This window comes from Poecilia reticulata, linkage group LG19 (assembly GCF_000633615.1).
Source record: "Poecilia reticulata strain Guanapo linkage group LG19, Guppy_female_1.0+MT, whole genome shotgun sequence".
Classification (NCBI taxonomy): Eukaryota; Metazoa; Chordata; class Actinopteri; order Cyprinodontiformes; family Poeciliidae; genus Poecilia; species Poecilia reticulata.
This window is the reverse complement of record NC_024349.1, coordinates 12,156,402-12,177,325: the sequence shown is the minus strand read 5'-3', so window position 1 is coordinate 12,177,325 and position 20,924 is coordinate 12,156,402. Positions and strand designations below refer to the sequence as shown.

General features: G+C 38.0%; 1 protein-coding gene across 1 annotated transcript; it reads left to right on the top strand.

Annotated features, from left to right (window-relative positions):
• The first annotated feature begins 455 nt into the window (after positions 1 to 455).
• Positions 456 to 20,598, top strand: glud1b (glutamate dehydrogenase 1b). Its single transcript, XM_008437063.2, has 13 exons — positions 456 to 1,064; positions 7,624 to 7,704; positions 7,870 to 7,925; positions 8,529 to 8,592; positions 10,414 to 10,508; positions 11,693 to 11,872; positions 14,918 to 15,055; positions 15,148 to 15,285; positions 15,375 to 15,455; positions 16,318 to 16,441; positions 18,359 to 18,450; positions 18,654 to 18,716; positions 19,731 to 20,598. Exons 1-13 carry the CDS (start codon positions 668 to 670, stop codon positions 19,848 to 19,850), a joined length of 1,629 nt encoding a protein of 542 aa, XP_008435285.1. The 5' UTR covers positions 456 to 667; the 3' UTR covers positions 19,851 to 20,598.
• Positions 20,599 to 20,924: the final 326 nt, after the last annotated feature.

Here is a 20,924-nt window from a genome sequence, read left to right as displayed (position 1 = left end):
TAGAAAGACTAATCAGTCATGGCTAATTAGTGGGTACACCCACAGATTTTTTTACAGCAGAGAGCCGTCCCCCTCTTGCAGGTGCTGCGTATCCCCGCTAAGTCTTTTAGTGGTACGCAGTACCCGCTTACTTTTACTCCTGGTTTTATAGAAACAAAAACTGTTTTAATTTTATTGATAAAATAATATCTAAGTACACAACTGTTATCTTAAAGTTAATTTTATGTGGCCGTATAGAATAGAGCTACAGCAGGCAGGATTTGACCCGSCTACCTTATTTTGACATATGTGTAATAAATAAGGAAATATTATTTTGTTTTGGATTCTTTTGTTTTGTTCACTGATTAAAAAAAAAAAAGCTTCCGCCCTGGTAAATTTGGTGTAAGGGGCATTTTTTTGGCTTTTTAAAAGCGGGAGCGCGCGCTGTCAGTGGACTCGTGCCTGCGCTCCGCGTGCGTCTGTCTCGCGGTGCCCTCTCCCCTGGCTCGCGCTGCCTTTTAAAGCAAACTCTCACAGCATGCTATTTCCCACTCTGCCAGACGAAGGGACACGGTGCGGAGCTGCTGTGTCTTTCATTCAACCCCCCCTTCCTCTCGTCACCCCCATCGTTCTCGTTGTTTAGTTTAATTCTTTAGCAGCTTGTTTACACAGTTAGCTTGTTTCAGTCATGTATCGCTATTTCGGAGAGCTGTTGAGCCGCTCTGCGGGAAGTGCCCTGGCCTCGGGATGCGTTGACTCCGCTCTCCCGGTGTCGTCCTCCCTGATGCGGGTCCGCCGTTATGCCGACGCGGCCGAGCAGCCCGACGACCCGAACTTCTTCAAGATGGTCGAAGGGTTCTTTGACCGCGGTGCCACTATCGTTGAGGACAAGTTGGTGGAGGACCTGAAGACCAGGGAGAGCTCCGAGCAGAAAAGGCACCGTGTTCGCGGCATCCTGCGCATCATCAAGCCGTGCAATCACGTCCTGAGCGTGTCTTTCCCGATCAAGAGGGATAACGGAGAGTGGGAGGTGGTGGAGGGGTATCGCGCCCAGCACAGCCAGCACAGGACACCATGCAAAGGAGGTAAGAACCGAGTCAGAACCTGCTCTTCTTCTGGAGCTGTCTCTGACGGCTAGCTTTAGCAGGCTATGTAGCATTAGTTAGCAGTGACGTTAGCTTTTTCAACAAACTTCAACACAATCCAGCAGGTGTTTATGGTGCGTCACAAATTCACATATTTTATTTGTTTTAAGTGAACACAACAGTGGTTTTTAGAAGAATTAGCAGTGTTTTCGCTCTAGTGTCATAGTTTACAGTGACCTTATAGTGCTTGTATGTAGCTGCAACAAGCTGTGAATAAGTTTCACCTTTAACTGTTATTATAAACATATTTGGAAAAAAAAATCTAAAGTTGTAGGATCTGTTTGAAAGAGCATTAAACACATTTCAGGCGATGCCAAGATCATTTAAGTAGATTAAACATAAGCATTGTTTGCACATTTATAAATTTGACATTCTTGGGTAATTTATACTCTTCACTTAATATTAAAATGTGTTGAAAGCTGTGTCCCACAACTCGATCACTAAAAACTAGCATAATGTTTACATTTATTTGCATGTTGCCATGACAATTGTAGCCAGAGGTGGGTAGAGTAGCCAAAAAATATACTGAAGCAAGAGTGGCAGTATATTTTTACTCAAAGTAAAGGATAGTCTTCCAAACATTTACTCAAGTAAAAGTAAAATGTATATCTCTTTAAAAAAAAAAATAAAAAAAATTTGATTTGAACATCTTATTTAATTTGTGAAAATTGTCATCAGAAACAAAAATATAACATTATGTGCAACTTCTATCATTTTGGAGATTAAAATAAAAAAGAAGAAACAAATTACATTTTTACAAAATAAGAAATTCAGGTGGAATCAATTTGTTTTGCAACATGAAGCAAATGTTGAAGTAAATCTTGATTTTTAGAGCAGATTTCATACAGTCAGCTCAGAAGTCATGTCTTACAATAGGTAACATATATCTTGGAGGAACAGTGCAAAGTATTTCCAGTGGCTGTCTACCATTTACTGTATATTCACTTGACCTTCAAATGGCTCAACGGGGTGAATTGAATGACAATGACATTAGAACAACTATATTTATAGACATGTGTAAGAAAACTTACTATAAGTTGTGTATCTGATGAATATTYGACTAAAACAAGAAACTTTATGTGGGTAAAATATCCAGGAAGTGCACTCAATTAAAGTCTTTCTTTGAAATATTAGTTAAAAAAAAAAAGTTTAAAAAAAAAAAAAAAGGTATGTTGCTGTAAAACTACTTATGCACAGAGGGTGGAATAAATATTAATAAGGTTACCAATAATTACCTTTTTAGAGCCAGAAAGTTGACTTTGCTGCAATTGAACAGTGAGAATCTCAACCGTTGGCATCAATACATTATGCGGGGGATTAATTGTTGCTTTCATTTTGACTTTTACTACATGTTTAGCATGTCTGATTCCAGTTTTTCAGGTTGAAAAAGTATGTGCTCTCATGTCAGATCAGGTCATAYATTAATTTCTACTCCAGATAAATCAGACATTCCTAATTTGTCAGATCAGAATTTGACTTTGAGGCTATGTCTGCAATACAAAGTAAATAAAAYKTATTACAAAGTGAATTCTGGGTGTGTTGTAACTCAAACAATGGGGATTTTTAAAACTTCCACCCACATCAGCAAATAAGAAGCTGGTCGTGAATAAATTGTTCCGCCTTTACTGTAGTCATAAATCCAACAACTGGAACAAAAATGTGAGCTACAGAAACAAAGGCAGTAACATACTTATTCATAATGTCTTCAAAATAACGCTTTTCATAAATGAATGCAAATATACTGTTATCCTGATAAAATATCTTTCAAATACTAACTTACCAAAGCAACTTTATTTGAAGCTGATTTTAAGTGAGCACATTAAGATGCCAAAATCTTCTCCTGAATCCTTTCAGTCAGATGTATATTGAGGTTGTGAGCAATTATAAGTTGTATGTATCAAAGAGTTATGAGGTTTTAAAAATCCTTTTAACAAAATGCCAGTGTCTCTGGAGTTTTTTCCTGCTGCATGGAGCATAAAGTAATGCTGCTCTGCTGGTTTAAAGAGAGCTCGTACATATTTGCGTTTCTGACAAGAGAGACAAAATTGGCTGTCTGGAAATTTTTCCAGTTGCAAAAACACAGAGGGTCATGCTGTGGAAACTAAAGCGCCACCATTTTTAAGCTAACACTGTTTGAAAATACAGTTGCCAAGCTGCAAGCAGCCCTTGTGTTTAGCTGCAGGCTTGATGCAGGAACAGATAGGCTGATTAATAAACCARCCAATATCAGCTTGTTGTACCACARTGCTTTATGAAGAGTCAAAATAATCTAATGTGATACACTGAAAGCACTGGAAAGCTAAACTAAATGTAGGTGTTTGTTTTATATTCTTGCTTCATGAATCCTGGATTATTGTACCAGTATGTTTTGTTGCCATCACCAGCTTACATTGTTGCATATTTTTATGCTGGCCCATGATTTCACTCATCATGTTAACACCATGACTCACTGTGAAGTACTGCTAGTGATCAAAGTGGCTCTGTTTGTGTAAGTTTTGCCTCATGGATGCCTTGTGGTTTGAATTTTGAGTTTCAAAGCAGCAGTAATTTGAGCTGGACTATTTGAAAAATGAGACGTGACGTACGAGGGTGGGTGTTTATATAGACACTACTATTTGTCAGCAGAGTTGCTGGAGGGGAGGCAGGGAAAAGGGCCACACCTTTGTGTTTGTTGGCCTTTCACAGCAGAAGTTTCATTGCTGGGGAGAGAACCTAAAGCGGTGTAAATTTCTAGATTTACTCTATAAAGCATTCGTATCAAAACTGTAATAAATTGCCATTTAACCATTAATGCCACAAGGCAGAAATCTAATGTTTTTCTCTACTAAATGACTGAGCAGTAATGGGCAATCCTTTTGAATAGCTACCACTTTAATTGTCTGTCTGTGTCTCAAAGTAGTCTATAAAAATCAGTGTCGTTAGAATAAATCTGTCTGTATCGTGAAAACCGACAGCGAGCTGGTCGTGATCCTGGTTTACAATWAAAAAAMCCTGTTTTAAAGCAAAATATGTGGTTTTCTGTATCACATGTGTGCCAGTAAGCTAAAGGTTAATGGTTGCAGAGGCAGGTCGAACCAATTCCCAGAAGTTTTAACTTTCCTTTCTCACCGATTKTCTAGAGACATGTAGAGAATTTGGTGACTGATCGGCCGGGAACTCAAAAATGAGTTGTCTGATCAGTGAAAATACCATACTGAGTACCACTGGGTCACACTGACACTGCTTAGCATTGGGAGACCCGAAGTTAGACATGTTCAGCATCGGTGCGATGTATAAAAATGAAGCTTGAAGTATTAAAATGTGATGATCTCATGTTGACACATTTCTGTGGTCTATTCAGGCTGTTTCTCATAAAGTGARTCCTTACAGGTAAGATAACAATAACTATATTTATTGAGGAAGTTTGATTAAAAACTTGGTTTACCATTTTTGATAACCAAAAAGTGTTCAGAAAAAAAGTTGAAGGAACTATGGAGATGTAAGAATAAATTTTAAATAGATTTTTCTACAACCAGTTGACATTTCTGGGGTTCATTCAGGCTGTGAGAGAGCGAGAGGGAGCAAGACRTTTAGTGAACAGAAAATCCGGACAGTGTARAAAATTTCCTCCGTATTTCTTTTGAACKATCAAAGCCTACTTTCTGTAGTAATACTTACTTGCTAATACAAAATGCTACAGCTAGCTTTGTAGTGCCAACCRAGTAAATTTGTATTTGTTTTAAATCTCTAAGATTTACAAAATGACCTAAAACTGGAGAAGTGAGGTGTCAGATGATCACTTTTTTTTTTWMMMMRRAMMWTKGKTYCYKSMMYYYTTWAAMCMWTWMYKSYKGRAAWTAAWYCYKKWMYTTWWKKWRGRMYKSMWYSKYYWAAMMAAWTTKKWWTTTTTTTWTACTCACCTAAAGTAGTCRACAGTTTTTCTGGTTCGCCCAACTATGAAATTGGGATGCAATAGCATGACTTTCATAGCAGATCTGTTGATAATAAGAACATAAGCAGCAGTTGTTATCTTTCATATGGTTTAATGATTGATGCATTGTGCAGACCCTTGGCTAAGTTCRGAGCAAACTGCAAAGTGCAGAGGTTGTTTTTGCACTTCAGTGCAGGTGTATGCGTGCAGTCACCTGCCCCTTTAAGATCCAAGGTGACTGATGGATGTCAAACTTTACAAAGCTGCTTTTTACCAGACCTGTAGGGATCTGGATGCATGTTCAGTTTTACATGGGCTGGAAAATAATCATCAATCAATAAGTCTGGGATGTTTTACATTTGTCGCTCAAGAGGAGTGGGTTTATTCTAGTTTGCTGAAAAAACACAGAAAGATGGGCATCAAAGATCAGAATTGGATCAGCAGGTTGGTCCTGCAAAATCTGAATTAGTTTTCTGACCAGCAAATGCWAAAGCTGGAAAAACTCCCACAGTATCTATGTAGTTTATTTCCAGGTATTTTAATTAATTTTAAAAAGTTAGGGATATATATTCTTAAATATTTTTTCTCCCGTTTTTTTCTCCCGTTTTCTTCAGTATTTAGAAGACAAATCAAAAAGAGCTTGATAAAGTTCCTCTCGACTTCCAATTTAATCAAAGTTTGTCTAGAAGAAGCATTACCCTTTTAAAATAAGTTATATCAGCATTTTAGCTTTATCTGGGTGAATTATGCACCCAGATAAAGCCAATAAAATATCCTTTCATCCTTTTGTTCCAGCTATGAGCAACACCTAAAGTTGTAGACAATATAAAAAGAAAGACCTTCAACCTCTCAACAGGGACTTGATAAAAAACGACCCAAAGAACAGAATCAATGTGAAGTGACACCAAAAAACAAAAAGATCCCTCTGAAACCTAAACTTTAATGTACCCAAGATTAGATAATTTTTTCATAATCATTGAGGGGGGGGTATAAAATTTAGAAATTAAATTTGATAAAAGTGTTGCTGTAAGAATATGATGATAAAAGTGAAGCAGTAGTGATAAAAAAAACTCATAAAGTAACACTGGATACAGAAATTATGCTTAATTAAAAAATACTGCATCAATCCCAGAGGAAAACTAAAAGTTGTAACTCGTAGAGAAGTGAATTTGTGTCATGTGGGTTTGAAGTTCTTATTTCCTCCTCTTCTCGCTCTCTGAGTTTTGGTTTCTGTGTCGAATCTCCGTCTGCAGAACCAAATACTGGAAGATATTTCAGTCTGACTTGGTTAGATTTCGACCTCTTTGAGGTTGTAATATTTCAATTGCTTTCATTTATGAAGGATCTCCTGTAGCACTCTGTGTTGCATCATATCTGAAGAAGCCTCTGACTCAAGACAGCTTGTTGTTGCATGACAGTCTCATGAAGAGGATRTTTAGGTTTGTCTGTAATTTTCTTTTTTTTATGAAGAATCCTTTGCACAATAATCCGTAGATAAAATGTTGGAGTCAACACATCAATATGCTGAGCTGTCTGAGTCTAGCTATAGAAATTAATTTAATCAAAGTACTGAAAGTACTTTCAATTCTGATATGAGAGATTTTTTAACAGTCAGATTCTGTTCTTTATTTTAGAGGAATGTTTTCAGATCTGTTTTGGTTTCTGTTGCTACGGTGGGCTGCATGTTGGGTGGATAAACGGATGGTTGGATATGTGGGAACCATGTATTTTTTTTCTTCTGCCATTTAATTTGATCAGCGAGCTCTAAATTGTCCTCTGGYCTCAGTCTGATCTGCTGATCTTTGGATGAAAGGGGGAGAGCTGCAGCTGCTGCACTCTGAGAGATGGTGCTTTGTTTCTGATGCTTTTCATTCTTGTGCTTACAATTTTAAACTGTTTTCCAGTAATGGCACACAAGGAAAGAGAGGCTCCTGCAGCAGCAACACATAAATATGTAATTACGTGAAGCCTTTTCTGGTTCTGAACAGACATAATCAACTCTTGTAATCCTGATAAAACGACGCGCTGTCTCCTGTTCGTGCAGGACGTCCTTGGATTTCGCTCTGGTTGTGCTATTTTTGTAGCTGCTGTTAAATTACACTCACACAGGCAATGTGCCAGTAAGATGGAGTAGTTCGAAACATCCACCCTGGTTTTTTTATGATCTCATTACAGGGCACTTGTTGCCATAGTAACAGTAGTAAACGCCAGACAACAGGAAGCAACGAGTGTAGCTTGAGGGATGGGTTTGGAACGGAGGGCAGTGATTGGTTCCCTCAATCTCCACCCGTGCAGCAAAGTACACCCAAGTGTCGACTGATTTCTGACCCCTGTTTGGTATTGTGTAATCATTAGCGGTGCAGGGTCCTCATTCTGCCTTCACAGCTTCCTATCAAATCTGTTTGCCCTTTTTTTAAAGGAAAGTTTCAGGAAAAAAAAATTCTTGTTTTAGAGCTTCAAAACAGTTTCATCTCATTAAGCACAAGAGCTTATATTGGCCTTCTCTACCAATAGTCTGTGTTGTCAGGTTTTCTCTTTATGGTGGCTCTTTCTGTAACTTCCTCCTTGTTGTTGTTGTTTTTACTTCAGGTATCCGTTACAGCACCGACGTGTCTGTGGACGAGGTGAAAGCTTTGGCCTCTTTGATGACCTACAAGTGCGCTGTCGTTGGTAAGAGTTCAAATTTAACCTCTGCTGATCATCACCTAAAGCTCCATACGTTGCATATGTTTCATCACTACTATTTTTCATCACTGGTTGTACTAATTATGCTGCTCCGTACGTCGTTTCCCTGCTTTGTTTTTTGCTCTTTACACACTTTATTTGGTTTTCCAGATGTGCCATTTGGAGGTGCCAAAGCTGGAGTGAAGATCAACACCAGGAACTATTCTGTAAGACAGCCAGGACTTCCTTTTCTTATGTCTTGAGAAATAAAAGTGTTTAAATGGCAGGTTTTACAACTTTTTGTACACAACTCTRCTGGGGTTGTAACTCATAAAGGATGAAGTAATTTCAACATAGTTGAGAAATTTATCAAAGAAAAAATGGAGAAAGGAGTGAAGGGCATAAAACTGTCAAACGTGGGACAAACCTGCCAAAGAGTTATGATGTTACGTTAGAAACATAAAACTCAAAGTTGAAAGTGTAACACAATGTCAATCCAAGACAAAAGTGAAAATCTTCATCAGGTGAAGACTCAAATATTTGTCGTAAAGCAGTGTCTTGGTGATCTAACAAACCAGCACCCTTTGTAGGAATATAAAAACTAATGATGCCCTGATCCGATCATGAAAATTGAGCCTGATCATGTGGTTTCAGACYCGATTGGAATCGGGCGTTATACATATTTTACTGACTCGTTTTTTCCCAAAAAAGAGACAAGTCTAGCTACTTTTTCTAGTTTATTAGAGACTTTTGCGACAAAACGAGAAAGCACAGATAGTACYGCAGTTTATATTTCCTAGAAAAGATGTAAATGTAACATTTTGTTGCAGGATAATGAGCTGGAGAAGATTACCAGGAGGTTCACCATTGAACTGGCCAAAAAGGGTTTTATTGGTAAGTTTTTGAAATCTTTTGCTCTGGAATAAGATTTGCTGGGTTCAAATCTTGRTGTGAAGGATGTGAATAATATTTCCATTTCCTRCTCATTCAGGATAAAGTCTAAGTTTCTAAAATTTTAATTAATTTAATGAAAACCTCAATTAGATCTTCAGAAAATTTAAATTCACCTCTTTTTRCATAAATTGCTGCATCAGTGTGTCGTGGCTTTGCAGAAACTYGTCTCTGTCTCTGCTGCGCCATTGAGTCTGGCGTCTCATCTTTCCTTTGACTCCATAGATTCTCTGTTGGGGTWYATATCAGTTCCATTTGCTGGTCCATCAAGCACATTAAACCGGTCATAAAAGTTGAAAGTGTTTGCTGTCAAAAGGATSTTAAATCCTGCTGATGAGTAAAACCGTTGTCTCCACCTGAAAGGAGGATCTTTGTGCTCTGGGCTGCAGTTCAGTTCAGATGTTTTGCATCTTCTGTCATCCATTTAACTTTCCAATAATCAGTCCCTCCAGGAAGTTGTGATAGAAACTATTATTGCAAATTTACTCATCATTCGCCAATTTTCCGTGGACTTAGGCCGTTCATGATGACGTATTTTGCTGGATGATAAATTGCTCTAGTAAGTATTTCAATAAACAAAAACATTGTTGTTTAGAGACCATTTACAAGTAATATTTTGATACAMGTTMATTCTCTGATAAACTTTAATTTTTTTTAAAGAACACTTTAACTAGAATATATTTTAAATATCCAAAATAAAACACAACAAACAATAAATGAAACRGAAATAAACAATTTCTTGAAAGCTGCAAGATGAAAGCATGTGTGCAAAAACGGTAACATTTGCCTGGTTAAATGCTGCACATTTAATTAATCCAGTGTATCATACTGAGCTTCTTAACAAGATCATTACCTATTTTACATCCCTTGCTAGCTAATTAGTAGCAGAAATAAACCCAATCATCATTAATTTCTGTGCAGAAGTTGTGCTCACTGTTGCTTTCCACATATTTAAAGTAAATCTTTGTCACGATAGAGCAAAGAGTCAGGGAGGAGACATTAGACCAGAGGCCAGCAGCAGGACGATGATGCAGGGGCTTCTCGGGTAAGGAGGGATTATAACATGCTGAGACAAAGAGAAGGAAAGGAAAAGTTATATGGAGCAATTTCAACTTTTTTGTAAAACCAAAAATAAAGCTGTAAAAAAAATCACAACTTGGACTGCAACGTTTTGGAAAAAGGTGCTTGACATCAGTACTTTTAGGTCACAACAATCATAACAAACATTGCAAACACCCTGGAGAGACTGAATAATATTTAACTTTTTAAATAAAATTACTAAAATGAATCGACTTGTCATTGATGATCAGATTTAATGAGGTGGACCTRTATGGTAAATACATTTACTTGGTCAAAGTGGAGAAAATCAAAAACCTGTGAGACGGAGATTCAAACAAACATGAAAAAAAAATCAAAAGGAACATGCCTTCGTTTTTCTTCTTCTTAAATGTCCTACGCTTCAACATATACAAACAAATCTGGTGCGCCAGATTTGTTTGTATAAGCAATCACCAGTTCAGCCTGGTGATTGCTTCTACGYAGCCTCACTGAATACAGGCAAATATTTGCTGTGTTCAGTTCAAACACAGTGGAGCGTTTTGTTGTTGGTTCTTTGCATCCAGTTTAAAATGTGATCATTTTCACTGTGCAGTGTAAAGCATGCAGGCCATCTTTTCTCCACTCTGCTGTGAATCAAAGCCTTCCTGCACCATTTACTGAAGCTCCACTTCTCCCTCCTTTCCTTCCTTCCTCTCCGCTCCTCAGGGCCTGGCATCGATGTCCCGGCGCCAGACATGAGCACCGGAGAGAGGGAAATGTCCTGGATCGCCGACACTTACGCCAACACCATCGCACACACCGTGAGTTCTCCAGCATGCACAACCGACCCTGTCTGACTTGGATGGAGAGTGTGGTGGAAACCTTTTAAAAATAGGCTAAATTAAAAACAAGAAATGAGTCACATGTAAACCACGAGCGATAATTTCCTGCCCCTCCCTTCMCAGCTCASCAAACAAGACATTCCTCCTATTTCTTTCTCCCTTACAGCAGCTTCTGAAACCGAAGCCAGAGCCTTTTTCTGTTCCCCGTTTATCACAGTTTCACTAGAAATAATTAAAGAAAATCTGATTTCACTTCTTTGTTTTCCTTTTCTTTCTTAAATACTTTAAAGCAATAGTGCATCAGATAGTTTTTGAACTCTCCTAGTATTGATCTTGTTTATGTATGATGGGAATTTCTGCATGCTAAAAGCTGCAAGCAGCAGCATTTCAGGTCAGAGGTCAAATACTTGAAACCAYCCAAACTTCTTCTGTTTGTAGCTCTAAAATAAGAATTTGCTACTTTTATCTTTAACTATGCATGCTTTCTTTTTTTGAATGATGTATTCATGATTCAACATTACAGGAAAATTAATCTTTACAATTTTAAGAGTTTGAGTTTCAAACCTYATAACACTGTTCCTGAATTATGATGTATTTTTCTAATAAGTTGCAAAATAACTTATTAGTGACTGGAGGCAGCTRGCTGAAAGCAGGTTACTACACTTTCCTAACATTTCAATTTGCAAAACTTAGACCTATATAGCACGGAGAGTTTATAGAAATCACTCACTCCTTTTTATTAATATTTCAAAAATAATTGTAAATGGCAATAAGCAAGCAAAATCTTTTAAACTTTGAATTATGACAACCTGTTTAACTTTCCTCTCCTTGAAGCCAGGGCACTCCTGTCCCCTTTGGTCCAGTTTCCCCCTGACTGGGTTTGTAAAGGTGACAGATTCCTGGGCAGGGTAGCTGAGAGCAGAGGATTGTGGGTAGCTTGTATTGATGTTTGTTGAGCTTTGTTTTCTGCACAGATGGCAGTGTATTAAATTGAGCAGCAGCCTCTGTATGCCAGGGATGCGGCACCCGAGTCAGAGCCGATCCACAAACTGCAGAAAAATCCTTAAAACTGAACAGTTTCCACCAGTTGTTGGAACATTTGGTCCATATCTGTGTTTAAGTAAAGAGGGAAATGTAATCGGATCTTCCTTGTGTATTCGCAGGACATAAACGCCCATGCGTGTGTGACAGGAAAACCCATCAGTCAGGGAGGAATCCACGGTCGCATCTCTGCCACCGGGCGTGGAGTTTTCCACGGGATTGAGAACTTCATCAATGAGGCGTCCTACATGAGCATGGTGGGCCTGACGCCGGGCTTCCAGGACAAGACCTTCGTCATCCAGGTACGCTGGCGTTTAGGGATTTTATTACTGTAGRTTAGTGTGGGCGACATGGACTTATAGTTTTATTGTGATGTTTTGTTGTACTGGTGAGATAASTATAAACATTATGATTTAACAAAAAGCATATTTGTAGGAGACTATATGGAATGAAGGAATTAAATGTTGTCATATAGGAAGCCATTGTTGAAATAAAATTCATAAGCCTGCCACAGGGYTTGTTGAAATCTGTGAACATGCTTGAATTTCAATTTGGTGTTTTCAAAGTGCTTGATATTCAGTTTTGCMATAAATTGAAATGTAACGTTTGATTAAAAGCCTAAATTTGGAAAAGATTGTTTACAGTTGAAAGCAGGTATTTTCATACACCTAATAAAAAGATGCAATTTTTTTTTCTCCCTATCTGAAGTTAAGTCTAAACTTTTCTTGTTTTAGGTTAGTTAGAATTACCCAACTTATTTAAAGTTGCTAAATACCAGAAAACGTAATTGGAACATTTTTTAGGGATTTTTTTTTGTGTGACTTCATTTGTATTTTTTAACGCCAAAGTGCTACCAGAAAAGTTTTTGAAAGCTTGCCTTCAAACATTCGTCTGTGTGTAATTAATCTATATAAYGTGTTTCATTAGTGATAAAGTTTTTGAATTGGTCTGTTTTTATGTGKKAAGCTGGTCTAGTCAAAGTAAAGTCCTAAATCTAAAGGAGATGCTGCAGCAAGACCGATGTTCTCCATCCAGTCTGAGCTGGAGTTTAGTTCAGCACCGACTGGGGAAAAGTTTCAGTCTCTAGATGGAAACGGCTGGTGGATGCTTGTAGCYAACRGTGTTTCTACAAAGTTTTGCTGACTGAATGCATCGCACCTTCCAGGATTTCATTAGTGAAAAGATTTAGAAACGAACACATTCTTTTCTTCCTTCTCTACAACCTCGTGCTGCTTCATGTTATTTAAAATTTCCCTTTAGCACATTGAACTTTCTGGTTGTGATGAATGCCTGTGCAGGGCAGTGAAGGCGATGGATCGCTGAAAACCACAGTCAAAGTGAGCTGAAGTTTCCCTTCTCTGCTCATGGAAAACGATGACTCRGTAAGAGAGGAATGAGTAAACAGAAGGAAGAGCCTCCCTCTTCAGCTTTCCGCAACTCAATTTGAGCTGAAATCTGTTCTTTGGTTGAAAAGTCATCAAGTTTAAAATGCGTTCAGTAAACTCACCCCTCTGTCTGAAACACACACRCCRTTGTATCGGGTGTGAAAGGAGGAGTTTCTGCAGATGCAAACAGTGAAAGAGCAGCGTTCTCCATGAATCCCAGTTTTATTCGTCTAATGAGGGTTTCTTGCACACAGACCCACTAAGCATCAACACGTGGGTAGAAAACCCCTCAGCAGTGGCCTCTGCTGTTTTCCCAGAATGCTTTCTATAATTATCGGCTCTCTAGACAACAATGCAACATGATACGCCGCCCTGATGCAGTTCACTCAGTAAAATGCCTGCTGAGTGGCTGCAGCTTTACTTTATCCATACAGATTCATTCAAATATCAGTCATCTGGTTGATGGATTCTACAGTTTTTACATTTTTATTTTTACACTGTCAGTGAAGAAGGATGAGGTTTGCAGAGAGGCTGTTTCAGTGAGGAATAACGGAGAGGAAATGATGTCGTGGAGACAACAGCTGAATCCTGATGTGGATTTTTTTTTAAACCTAATCCTCTTGTTTGTGTCTGAGGATTACGTCGCTCTTAGATTAGTTTTCCTAGAGATTTAACATGAGAATTAACAGAGCAGATCTCTTGTACTGTGCTAAGTGAATGTTTTTCTTTCTCATTCTTTTCTTTTTTAAAATAATTTTGGAATTATATGACAACATACTCAGAATAGTAATTAAGCCAAAACTGCCAAAAAATACACATTTTTTTCTATTTGAGGTAAAAACACCTTTTTCTGTAAATACGTTTGACATAAAACTCCTCAAGTAGCATAACTTAAACTTCATCTGATTCAAATTCATGAAAGGAATGCCAATGTTTTCGATTTTGGCAAATAAAACATTTATTTTCTTATTTAAAAAAAGGAATTGAACTGTTTATTTTCATCTTTTAATATATTTCTAATATAGCATAAAAATATTTAGTTGGTTAAATGGAAAATCTGCAGAATGCTTTTTATTCAATTAATGGTCAGAATAATTGATTACTAAAATAACAATGGTTGCAGCCTTAGTGTTTTGCTACGTTGCAGTTAGTCGATGCATTCTGGCATCACTGAGGCTTTAAGTGGGCGCAGGTTGCTTTGCTAGCAGCCTTCGTCTGCGTTACTGGGTGTGGCGTCTCTCCTCCTCTTCCTCATGACGAGTTGCCATATTGGTACCTTTGGCAGTGCAGGAATGTGCGAAGTGCTGCAGGAAAATGAGATCAGCATTTCTGTAAAGGAAGCATGAAGTGCTCTAAACCTTCCTCAGTGGTTACATAACTGATGCTGAGAAAAAGCAACATCTGTCTGTACAGCATCCAGAGAGGCTGGATGGACAACAAATGCCTCGTTCTGTTCCTAACAGAAGAAAAGAGCAGAAAAATCATGATTTTATGAAAACAGTTGATTGAAAACTGATGACCAGCACACAATCTGTTCAGAATGACTGAAATTTATTATCTGTCATCTGTAGCTCTTTGAATGGAGTTGAGTCGAACGATTGCTACGTTTTGAAAATAAATTAATTGAAACAACTTTTCACTGATATTCTTGCAGTTTGAGATGCACCTTTTTTTATTAAGCTGATATTGTCAAATTATTTATGTTGTAGCTGGAAGCAAAATTTAAAAAAGCATTTATAAGTCTCAGTACTTRTAAAGAACTGAGTATTAACTGTATTAAGCAGTAGAAGAACGTGGAACCAACTTTGGCCACAAGAGGGCACCAAAGTATTTAGTATTTTAATTTAGTTGGGCTGATTCAAGATTCGGTGATGTGAACTTGTTTTCTGTTGAAGGGAATTTAATTTTTTTTTAAAATGTCTTACCTCTGTATTCATCAGTTATTTATTTGTTTCTCCTCAGGGTTTCGGTAATGTGGGTCTCCACTCCATGAGGTACCTGCACCGGTTCGGTGCCAAGTGTGTGGGTGTTGGTGAGATTGATGGAGCCATCTACAACCCAGACGGCATCGACCCAAAGCAGCTGGAGGATTACAAACTGGTACCAGCACCGCCGCCTTACCTTCCTTTACTTTAGATTTACCTTTTATTGTGAATAAATTTTAAAATATGTCTGTTCTCCCCTCTTTGCAGCAACACGGCACCATTGTGGGCTTCCCGGGAGCCAAGCCATACGATGGGAACATCCTGGAGGCGGACTGCCACATCCTGATTCCTGCTGCTGGAGAAAAGCAGCTCACACGCAACAACGCCCGCAGGATCAAGGCGAAGGTGAACACTGGTTTCTGCTAACGCAGGGTGGCTGATATTTGATGTTTCCTTTTGAATTTACATTAAAGAGGAGCTTTTGTTTCTGTCAGATCATTGCTGAGGGAGCCAACGGACCCACCACCCCAGAGGCAGACAAGATCTTCCTGGAGAACAACGTCATGGTTATTCCTGTGAGCAGACTTCAAATTCAGATATTTTATTTAAATTAAACCAAAAAACWAATTTTTGTTTAATATATAAAGTCAAATTTAACTGGTACATCACCTGTTGAGGTTTTAACCTGATGAGTTGATTCATGTTTCCCTGTTCAAATACTCAAACAAATCACAAGCTGCTGCCTGCATCAGACATGAATTTACCTAGACTCAGATCAATTGTGATTTAGCTGAAAATAAAATAAAAAGAGATAAAAACTTAAACGTTAAAGTAAAAACTCTGCATGAACTGAAAGTTCCCTGAAGGTGTTTTCTTTAAAAGGAAAACTTAAATGTCTTTTTGTCACTCGTTATACATAAACATATATTAACCCTGTTAATGTTGAGAGTTGCTGTGAAAGCAAAGATATTTAGACACTAATTTTTTTGTTCTCTGGATTTTGATTTCTTATTATTTATCTAAGAATAGGCAGGATATTGAGCCCATGAAATGTTTTTGTATTCACTTTAATTGCTTCTTTTTATTTTTTTTAAATGCATTTACATTGTTTTATAACAGCAGATGACTTTTTCAAGTGTTTATTTTACTTTTAATGCTAACCTTATTATTTATATATGCATATAAATAGAGAGACAAATTCGAGAAGAAGTGACTTTTTTATTGTGTTTCCAATAATATTTATTACTCTTTAAAGCAGAGTGTTTTTCTTTTAAGCTCCTGTTTGTAGTTTTAAATAATTTACAGACAAACATTTCACAGGAAAATTTTATTGAACATAAATCAAATTATGAAGCACATTTTTGGTTGCAGGAAACATTTTGTTCACAAGAAGTAGCAACAATCAGGACTACATGATGATGTTGTTCTTCCTTGCAGGACATGTACCTGAACGCTGGTGGTGTGACTGTGTCGTACTTCGAGTGGCTCAAGAATCTCAATCATGTCAGTTATGGGAGACTGACCTTCAAGTACGAGAGAGACTCAAACTACCACCTTCTCAGTGAGTACAAAACGCTCCGCAGTCCTAACATAACCTCCAGATTATGGTTATGAAAAGAAAAATGTTGAGAAATAATCTGAAGAAAAGTGATTAATCAGTCAAATGTCACATCAAACATCAGAATGAAAAAAAGGGATAACAAAACTCTATCTGATAGTTTTATTTAACAGTGTATGCCATCTCTACAGTGATCTTTAGGTCAGCAGTGGCTGATTTGTCATACAGGTGCTGATGTTTGGTGAACCAATTTATTGCTAATGATGAAGTTGGTTAATTCTCTCTCTCAATGTTGCTATGTTTGTTCTAAACCATTTCCAAAACCTTTGCCTTTTTGTTTGTCTGCCATGGATCACACACATCCCAGAATTATATAGCATAATGGTGCCGTGATCTGTGTTCCATTGATGACAAACATTTGTTGGATCTTGAAACAACAGTTGAAATTCCTCTCTCCATAAATCTACATTCTTAGTGTAAAACAAGTAAACTTTTCCCTCTTCATACAGAACATTTGGGTAATTTCTTAATTGCTCATGTCGATCCCTCCTTCTTCCTGGCCCACGTCTGTCTTCAGCGTATATGAAATGATTCAGTGTCTATATTAAAAGAAAAACCAAAAGAGCAATATTAGAACTTTATTGGGCACTTAGACAGGGCACTTAGACAGTGTAAAAAAACCATCAGGATGAGATTTCTGTTTTTAACACAAAGTGTTTGGACTGAACATTGGCAGAAAAACTACCTAAGAACCTTCATGGGGTTAGGAATTGCATTTTTCACTTCCATTAGAGAGGAATCACAGTGAAGTTGGCTTTACTTACCTCTTCGGCCATTTTTTTTGTTTCAGTTGTTTCCTAAAAACACAGGGAGAAACCTCAAAAATGAACTCAATGTTTTTGATCTGAATATTTTATGGTTGCTTCCTTGGTCAAATGAAAAAAAAAATTGCTCTCAAGATTTTTAATGGTTCAATGTTGGGTAGCTTCCTAAAAACAAATATTTAAAAAAGAAATTATAAAAATGGCTAAGATGGATCCAAGATATTGAAAGAAAAAAGCTAAACATCTTCTGAAAGCGGTTTCTTTATTTCTTTAAAATACGTGATGGTCTATCTTTGTCTGTACTTGTGTCATGAAGAAAAGAAATAAAAATAATAATGTGATTTAAAAACTGTGAAAGCAAATAGAAATCTTCTTACCCAGTTTAGTGGTTCTGCTAGCGGCTTCCAACAGTGTTGTTGTTTCTTTCCTGCCTTTTCCTGCGTATTTATATCTTCTCTGTATTTCACAGCAGCCAATCATATAGGGGTAAAGTTATTATTCACTATGTATGATGGAGAAGAATAAAATGTACTTTGTAGAACCAGTTTGCTTTGAACTTCCAGATTTAAAGTGCCGACGTGTTGCTGATATGTTTTCGTAGAGAAGACAACGGCTTTGTTACAAAAATGCAACCCTGGGTTGACTGACCAGATGTTCCACTTTGTGTCACTGTCCTGCATTTTGATTCACATCTGTCATCCTAGAGATGAGTTTACCAACATTAGTATTGATTTTAGGTTTCAAAGTGAGTAATGTGGGACAAATGTTTCTACTGAGAAGCTTGTGAAGTACTCCTATTTATTTCAGGAATAAATGCTGCATCTTTGGTCATTTCTACCTTTTAGCCTTTGTAATACCGTGTTTCCCCGAAAGTAAGACAGTGTCTTACTTTCTTTTTATCCCCAAAAGCCCCACTATGTCTTACTTTCGGGGTACGGCTTATATTAGCCGACCCCCCTGAAATCCCCGATACGTCTTACAATCGGGGGTGTCTTACTATCAGGGAAACACGGTATGTCTCCTTGGTATGAAAGCATCTTAAAAAACTCTAAACTAATCCACACGTCTGTCTTCTTTCCCTGTTGCCTCCCTCCAGTGTCAGTGCAGGAGAGTCTAGAGAGGAAGTTTGGGAAGCAGGGAGGACCCATCCCCATCGTTCCCACCGCCGACTTCCAGGCCAGAATTGCTGTGAGTATAATCTGCTCTCCTAAGCTAAAGCAACGTAGATATTTTACTAGATCTTTGCCAGAAAGCACTGCCTCCAGAAAATATCCACGTTGTCTAAAGGATAAACATCATTCATTACCATGTTTTAGGTTTAAAAAACTGATGCATTTGTTTTGTTTCCAAAGTTTCTCCATGATTTGGTGTTTAATAATCCTCATTTGCAGGGCGCCTCGGAGAAGGACATTGTTCACTCAGGTCTGGCCTACACCATGGAGCGCTCCGCCCGGGTGAGTTTGGCACCAAGTTAGGAAGGCAGAAGTTATGAACTAAAAGCTCCAATAATGCACCAATTTAAAAAACAAAACAGTTTTTAAATGAAACGCTTTGTTGCAGCTTCACATTGAAATGAGATGTTTTTTCCTTCTTCCAGTATTCCTTACCCCCTTCCATTGTCTTTGTGTTTGTGTGTTTCATTTCCAGCTTACACAAGCTTTGTCCTTGTGCAAAATTTGTGCAACTTCTAGTTGCACAAATTTACAATTTTTGGTGAATTTGGGAGTTTTCTGTTTTGAAATGAGCCCAAATGAGTGAAGGACTCTGGAGATTTTTCTCATTTATGTTGGGGGTGTCCGAACTTTTCGTCACGTGGCCCAAAATTGTTGAGTCAGAAGTACTCGCAGGCAAAGAAAAATAAATGAATAAATAAAATCAAGTAAAGTTTTGTTTTTTTGTTGTAGATCAAAAACTTAATTATTTTTCCAAATTTTCTGAAATAAAAGACAGTTAATCTAATTTTTTTTTTTTTTTTTTTTTCGGGCCTGATTGAACAAATGTGGTCACTTTCTTTCAAAACACTTGCTTTATTTAACCACGTTTAATAAATTAAATAAAAGCTGATATGGTGCAGCAAAGTCTTTGTGTTATACTTGACATTTCCCATTGTTAGACAATTATATTGGTAATACTTTAACCCAGAATAAAATTAAAGTTTGCATCTGCATTCACCAGGACAGATCAAATTTGTTTTCTTCTTGAATTACAGTTGGGGCCACACAAAATCACCCCAAGGGCCACAAATGGCCCACGAGCCCCACTTTGGACACCCCTGATTTATGAAGTAAAAATGAGTAGGAACCTGTGAAGCTACATGTTTTCAACATTTTCAATTTACTTTCTTTTCTGAAGCTGCTTATTAGTTGATTTTGCACCAATTCAATCAATAGAAACATTATAGTACTGTAGAGGATTCTGTTTTCCTCATTTTAAAAATAAATAAGCTTTTCTAACATCTGCCTTTGCAGCAAATCATGCGCACAGCAAGCAAGTACAACCTGGGTCTGGACCTGCGGACGGCCGCGTACGTCAACGCCATCGAGAAGGTCTTCAAGGTCTACAACGAAGCTGGGCTGACCTTCACATAAACGCCAACCTGCACTGCTCCCCGTTCCTCCGCTCTCCCTGCTAGTCATCCCTCTCTCCGGCTCCCCTCTACCTCCTCAGACAGCCTTCTGAACATATCACCGTTTACCGCAGCTCGCCACAACCTCACATTTCCTCTGCGATATCTGTGCAGCCGTCGAGACGCCGCCCTGTCCTCGGAGTTGGAGCAGACATCGGTGTTTGTAAAGAGAGAGAAGACTCTTTCCCTCCCTCTGCAGCCCTGTAGGTGTTTGTATTGTGGCAGCCATGTTTCAAGGCGCTCCTATCGTAGTAGCTGAATGCATGTATAGCCGTTTCTGATGCCTTATTTCAGGAAGAGGTGGCGCCTTGAAGGGAGCTGACCACTTCAGTCCAACGTTGATTAAAAGGGATTTAGATTTAACTCCATGTGAATTAGTCGGATTAGTTGTTTTAAATCTTTCTGGTGAAAAGATTAGCGGTTCTAAATTTCAAGGATTTGTTTTTTCAAGTGTTTTTACTGTCCTCTTCATATTTCTGCTTCCCTTGTTGCTTTAGCTTAACGCAGCTTCTCTAGACGCCGCCGGCCTCTAGAGAGGAGTGGAGGTTTGGCGAGCGCATCGTGATCACCATGTTAGTTCTTGTCAGCTTAACCGTCCTATTGCTGCATTGAAACAAGTTTTTTTGTTGGTTTTTTTGGAGGAAACTGCTTTTTATTTTTGTGTTAATTTTTTTTTTTTGAAACGACAAATAAAACGTTCTTAAAAAGGCGAGTGATTTCTTTAAACTTCTTTACGACACCTTTACAGGAAATAAACAACATGTACAAATGATGAGGTTTTCAAATTTTTATCTAGGGGTGAACCGATAAATCGACTCCGATTTTCTTAATTTTGGGAGATTGATGATCAGCCGATACTTGCATCTGAAGTCGATCTTATTAATCGTTGTCCTCTTGTTCTACTGTGAGAGATTTTGACCAACAAACGCACCAGGTCATGTTGGCACATTCACAGTTAGTAACCCCTCTGTTGCCAACTGTGACTTGCTGTGTTTAGCAACATTTCAGACAAATCGACAAAAATCAGAATCAGCAG

Excerpts from the sequence above, each read along its gene's own strand:
- glud1b (XM_008437063.2), top strand. The coding sequence starts at position 668 with ATGTATCGCTATTTCGGAGAGCTGTTGAGCCGCTCTGCGGGAAGTGCC. Across the intron at positions 7,705-7,869 it reads CTACAAGTGCGCTGTCGTTG|ATGTGCCATTTGGAGGTGCC; the intron begins GTAAGAGTTCAA and ends TTGGTTTTCCAG. Across the intron at positions 16,442-18,358 it reads CTCAAACTACCACCTTCTCA|TGTCAGTGCAGGAGAGTCTA; the intron begins GTGAGTACAAAA and ends GCCTCCCTCCAG.